Source organism: Eurypyga helias, unplaced genomic scaffold (genome assembly GCF_000690775.1).
Source record: "Eurypyga helias isolate BGI_N326 unplaced genomic scaffold, ASM69077v1 scaffold31842, whole genome shotgun sequence".
NCBI classification, from domain to species: domain Eukaryota; kingdom Metazoa; phylum Chordata; class Aves; order Eurypygiformes; family Eurypygidae; genus Eurypyga; species Eurypyga helias.
This window is the reverse complement of record NW_010238429.1, coordinates 5,209-11,560: the sequence shown is the minus strand read 5'-3', so window position 1 is coordinate 11,560 and position 6,352 is coordinate 5,209. Positions and strand designations below refer to the sequence as shown.

Genomic DNA, 6,352 nt, shown 5'->3' with positions numbered 1-6,352 from the left:
GCTTCCTGTAGGGCAGCTTATCTGTTTGCCCACTCCCTGGTTATCACCGGGGGACTGGCTACGGCGTGATCTGAGTCTGCATAGGCTCCAGGTACAGTTCCACTGCTCTGGCTCTTCTGTGGAGAGGAGACTGGACATAGCAACAGGGTTTTTCTAAGGCAGCCATGGAGTATCCATTACTGGGATCTGAGGTAGAGCTGTGCTTGTGGTAAAGGTGGTGGTATGGGAGGAGCCTTAGAGTACCAGTGGGAAGAAGCCTGTTCCTTTGAAAATGGCCAGGTTTCTGGCACGGCGAAGCAAGGACTGTACTTGATCTGGATATCGCTTTTAACAGTTCTCTGGCTGTTTAAGAACCATCTTCTGCTCAAGGATGAGATGAAGGCACAAAGATGAAGTGATAGTTCAAGGGAAGCCTGCCTACTGCCAAGGGCAGCCCATTTGATAATGGATTAATTATAAAAGGCTCTAGGTGTAAGTACTCATCCAGAATGGTCTTTAAGACTTGCTAAGATAATAACCCATGATACGTTAATTGAAAGCTTGATTTGTGTTATGCAGGGGAATTCTGCTCTGGAAATCTTTCTTGCACTGTCGTATGAAAAGCTGCTTCTCTGTGGTGGGACACGGGGGGAATTGCTGGCTCTGAATGGACCGGATTCTGCAGGAGTGTGTATGGCAGAGGTTCCAGACCTCTGTTCTTGGGCTGAGCATGTCTGAATGTATTGCAGCTGCTGGAACTGCACCTGTACAAGTGGTTCCCTGGCTTGAAGACCCCTGGTGATGTCCATAGGTGCCTTAACCCTATGCAGAACCCATGCAAGGCTCTTGGTTACAGCCTCTTTCTGTATGGAGGGAGTGTCGCGGGAGGTGACTTGCAGCTGACTTAGCTGCCAGATTAACCTTCCGGTGCATGACTTTACTGAGCACTGTAACTATAGCTACAAAAGATGGGTCCTAACACTTGGACTAGTCCTTGACCCGAACAGCAGGCTGCTCCAGTACTGACAGTGAATACTGGAGGCAAAGCTGTGCTGAAAGGCCTGGGAGTGGCATGACTACAGCTAGTCTTCAGTCCTTACTGAAGCTGTAGCCTAGATGGCAAGTTACTTTCCCATTCATACTTCATCTTGGAGCTGCACAGCTGCCCTGCCTCTGCTGCCACTTTGGTTAATAGGAGTAACAGCTATGGGTGAGGTGCCAGGCAGCATATCCACAGCCCTGGGGGCATGCATCTTGCCCCCAGGAGCAGTACTAATCAACTCTGTGGTGTGAGTTCAAGGAACTACTCTTCAGAAGTATTTCAAAATCAAGTTAACCTTTGATGCAGGCTTACTGGGAGTAGGTGGTCTTGAATGAGGTATAAAACTTGTCCGTGTTAGAACACCACTGGACATACAAATGGCACACAGGCCAGAATGGTTTCCTTCGGTGGTAAAGCCGGGTGGACAGAGTGCTTCTCCAGCTGCCAGGTAGCTGTTTCCATAGCTCTGTATGCCTTAAAGGTAGTGTTGCAGCTTAACTGGCCTGTATGCGATGGAGCTGTATGACCTGAAGCAAACACAGTCTTGGTGTTAGCAATGGAGCAAGAGCTGCCCCATTTTCACTTGTTTTCCACATAGATATCTTCAGACCCTGTTCACAGAGAAGACTGTGGAAAACATGGCCTTCCAGCCCGTCGGGGATATCTGAATGTAGCATACGCTTCAAGTGTTCACAGCTGCCCAGAGGTGCAAGTCGGGTCGTGCAGGAAGATTGGCCCAAGTGCCAGATAGCCCATAACTCAGTATCTGGGTCATGGTGGGAAGTGGGTGTCATCTTTGCCAACCAGACTGGAATGCTGGGTATTGTCAAAGGTGCAAGGAGAACTTCCCGGGCTAGTGAAGAGCACTAGGACAAGCCGTACAGTGAGGTACTGGCGAGGCAGCTGTGGGGACCCTGCTGTAGGCCTGCTGGTCAGGGTGCTGACAGTCTTCACGGGGGGCAGATGCGCCAAGCTCTGAACTGTGACTGCCCACCAGTGGGAGTGTAATAGATCTGCAGTGCCATTTGTGTAATCTGGCAGCCAGCTGCTATAGGCTACGTGTAGGCTTTGTGATCGTGCCTAGATGGAGTTCAAGGCATAAGTTCTTGCTGATTCCCTAGAAATGGGATTTAACAACAATTGACAAACTTGTGCTGATCTGCACCTCCCCAAAAGCTTAAGCAGGCTGGCTTTCTGTAAAGGGGATTACAGAATCAGTCTGTAATCCATCACTGCATTAATTGCAACATCTTTAACTTCAGACTTGGAGGAAGTAATGACTGATTAATTCTAAATAGTGAACTTCCCTTGTGAGCTTCTTGTTTCTGGGCAGGTTTATAACAAATTTCAGACAGGAGAAGTGGTTTCTGCTGAGTGCTGTAGCCAGTCCTACAAGTCTAGATAACCTGAATCTTGGTTCTGCTCCCTTACAGCCCTTAAAAGGTGCTTCATCCAACAGGAAACGTTCCTCATTCAAGTTGGTCATCCCTTTGTAGACTTCCTAGGGGCTAGGCCCTTACACAGTACTGTCGCTGGCTGAGTCTGTGCTCGTTTCCAGACTCATCTTACATGTGCAGGTAAAACCTGTCTTCTGCTCTTGGCTCAGGCTTCCTGCTAAGCTGGATTCTAGTTCTGAATCTGCTTTTACATCTGGCTTGGTGACCGTCAAGGTTCAAGAGCTTTGCTAGTACAGAACCAATTTGTGGTTGATAATGAGGCTTTCCGTCCATAGCTACAACTGAACTTCCTTCTGCTGGTATTGTGTTAATGCAGTGGTGCTCTCTTGATTCGTGCGCAGCCCCGAGGATTACTGCTCAGGTCTTGACTGCTCAAAGGTAGGATTTATGCAAATCCTGAGTGAGAAGCAGGAAAGCACATCTCCTAAACCCTTTGAATACCTCCCAACAACGCTTTGGGCAAGGTGCACTGTCTCACACTTGGATGCTGGTGTAAGACGAAGCAGCTACAGATTGTGGAACAAGCAGTTCTCCCTCCTAGAAACCTCAGGTTTTTAGGTGGGTGGAGCACACTCAAATAGTCTCTGAACAGTACAAAGATTTAAAATCCCTGTGGCTTTAGTAATCTCTGGAAGCCCTTTAGAGCAGACAAAAGTGTTTTCATGCAAAATGGGCCTGTTGCCTTTGCATATCATCCTGATGGTGTCTGAAAAGGACTCCATCCCTTGTGGTGCTGCTTCAAGGATGTGGTCCTGGATGGCTGCTGACCTGCATATCTAACTGTGGGTGATGGCGAGTGCAGTCTACAGTAAAGGAGTTTGTAGAGTACTCAGAGCAAGGTTGGAAGGAAAGGGGTCTTACCGGGTGTTTGGGAATCAAAGAATGAGGTATTGGTGGAAGCTTTTGTGAGACTAATAAAAAGTTTTCAAGACAATTTAATTTCTGGGATAGTGCTTCGGGGCTCCTCTAGCAGTTCTCCATTGGAGGTGATATGCCCATGTTCTGCTTTGGATTCCTATGTTGGTCTCTGTGCTCAGGTGTTCGTGCAGGTGATCGGTGAATGGGAGTAAGGTGGCTGTGGTCCTGTATCACCTACAAGCCATACTCTGTGGCTCCAGTGTTTGGGCCTGAACCCTTCGCAGCTGAGGTTATTGGCACATGAGGAGGGTGTCCTTTCTCCAAGGTACAAAGTGCAGCACTAATATGCACACTTGCTGCTGTCTCAGTATGTCTGATGAAGCTGAAGCGGCACGTTTAACCCCAGGCCAGAGCACAGGCAGGTAGGCTCTGTGGAAGAAGAGCCCCGGCGAAGGTGACTTGTTAAACGTTGGGTGCAACTGAGAACAGCCCAAGAGGCTCAGAAGCTGTAAAACCTGGCTGTCAGCTGGGTTACATCCTGCTGTGAGACAGCTGCTTTGCCATGTTTCCTCTGCAGTTCAGCTGAGTAGAGCCTCGCAGTGTGGGCACAAACTCTGAAGTAATGAGTTAAGATTCCAACCTTGGGTTTTGGTTCCTAAACAGGTAATGAATGTCTGCTAGGGAGCGTACCCTGCTCTGAAGCTAGCTTAGGGTATTCTGTTATCAGTGTGGTTTGAACAGCACCTTTTTACTGATCTAGCTTCGGTCTAGGACTCCAGATGGGTCACTTCCTCATCCCTTAGGGGAATATTCCCAGCTGACAAGTAGTCAAGTGACCATGTTAGTTTTACACAATTCTTCTGTGTGCTGACTCAGCTGTTGTAGTACTGCAGCCTAGTGAAGGAGACCATATTTGAGGATGTCTAATGCCTCTTTTTTCCCCCCCCTCTTCCAGCCTTGGGAGCTGCCTATGGAACAGCAAAGAGTGGCACGGGTATTGCAGCCATGTCTGTCATGAGGCCTGAGCTCATCATGAAGTCCATCATCCCTGTTGTCATGGCGGGTATTATAGCTATCTATGGCCTCGTAGTGGCAGTCCTCATTGCCAATGCCCTCTCACCTTCTATCACACTATTCAAGTAAGTCGCTGTGTCTGTCGGTGTTACGCTTGTCCTGTCACTGCTTTGCTGCTCTGGGTGGGTTTTGCTCAAGACCCCAGGAAGGACTGTCAGTGCTAAATGCTCCTAACGTGGGCCTAGTCGGACAGACTGGGTTTCAGCAGTCTGACCTGGTGCCTTAGCCTGGGTAGTAGTGCTGCACCATCAGCTTGTTGTATTAGCCAGCAGATCAGCTATTCCACTGCCGGAGGGCATGCGGTGGTTTATGGCTTGAAGGAAACTGTGTACGGGCAGTACTGGAAGGGGAGGGTGAGCTTGTTGAATGGTGCCAAATTTTAGACCTGGAATAGACAGGTCTCCCCAAGACTGCCCATCAGACTGTCTAAATAGTTCTGTTGCCTGAGAGATGCAAATGAATAATTAATATTGCTTGCTGCTTTATTTGCTGGTAAATCAATCCTCAAGCTATACATCAGGCCTCTACATCAGTTACAGTCTGAAACTTAATCTAACTTATTCTTGGCTTTTGAGAATAGCTGGAACTGGCTTGATTGGGCTAGGAAGGCCCGCTGGCTTAGCTTGGTGTATGAGCCGTACCTGAATACTGGCCAAAGATTTTGTGTAGCTGCTTGGGATTTTTTCAGTACCTGAGCTAGGAGTCTCAGGAAACATCTGCTTTGAGACATACTGTGCTTGCTTAAAGAGTATAGAGGCCCTTTCTGCAGGAAAGAAGTTCCCTTCAAATGTTAGTTCTTACTTCCTTTGGGGAGTGCAAAAAAGGGCTGTCCTGGAGCTGATGGGTTGGGTGTCCTGTTGCTTGCAGCTGAAACTCTCTTTCTCTCTGTCCCACAGGAGCTTTCTCCAGCTGGGTGCTGGCTTGAGCGTGGGCCTCAGTGGTCTGGCTGCTGGCTTCGCCATCGGCATTGTGGGCGATGCAGGCGTACGGGGAACGGCACAGCAGCCCAGGTTATTCGTGGGCATGATCCTGATTTTGATCTTCGCTGAAGTCTTGGGTCTCTATGGCCTCATTGTTGCCCTTATCCTCTCCACAAAGTAAACATTGCGGTATGATGTAAAGAGATGTAACAAATCCACGTTTAAAAAAAAGCTCCAGAACGAAAATGGTCTCTCCAATGTGTACAGTTGTCCCAATTTGGTAGTTGATCTCTTGTAAATGCGCAATGTATGTTAGTGACTTGTCTGTCCTGTGTGTACTTCAATATTGAATTGGATGGGCTGCTCCAAGCCTGCTGCATGGCTTGGGGTGGCCTGTGTGCAATTTTCCACCCATTGCTGTTAGTACTTTATGTATAAATATGAACTAGAAATGTAATTTTTTCTCTTCACTGGATGTTTATTTATAAAAGACTTGACATGTTCATACATCTATGGAGCAAGGATTTTCAATTTCCCATGCTATATATATTAATCTTATATATAGGTAGATTACACTGTGGGGTCAATTGTAAGTGCAGAGAATTCCTTGGATGTAACTTTGATTCTAAAGATTGCTGTAGTGTCCTGGTATTGGAGTATGAGAATTTCGTGTTTTATTACAGCAACTGTCCGAAACACTCCCGTGTTTCAGTAGTACCTGCGTATGCTCCGGCATCAGAGTCGTGCACCCAGTGTTGGGTTACAAACTTTAACCATGTTTCCAAATAAAACTTCCTCACTACATTGCTGTAATGACTCCTGCCTCTGATTTCATGCTTTTGCTGCTGCTTTAGGCAGAGGAGGGGTTCCTCCGGGGGAAGGGGGCTCTTGAAGTGCCTGGGCGCTGTGCAGAAGTGATGCTGTCATTGCTAAACCCCTCCTTTTTCTCCTGGGCAGGTAGCAGTGCTGTTCTGACAGCGGGGCGGGCAGTGAGCGGGAGCTGCGAGGCCCTTGCAGTGCTG

At 48.0% G+C, this 6,352-nt stretch overlaps 1 protein-coding gene across 1 annotated transcript; it reads left to right on the top strand.

Moving 5' to 3' along the window:
* Positions 1-4,279: 4,279 nt before the first annotated feature.
* ATP6V0C (ATPase, H+ transporting, lysosomal 16kDa, V0 subunit c) lies at positions 4,280-6,138 on the top strand. The gene is made up of 2 exons (XM_010147846.1): positions 4,280-4,475; positions 5,307-6,138. The coding sequence occupies exons 1-2, from the start codon at positions 4,342-4,344 to the stop codon at positions 5,509-5,511; spliced, it is 339 nt and encodes a 112-aa protein (XP_010146148.1). The 5' UTR covers positions 4,280-4,341; the 3' UTR covers positions 5,512-6,138.
* The last annotated feature ends 214 nt before the right edge of the window (positions 6,139-6,352 follow it).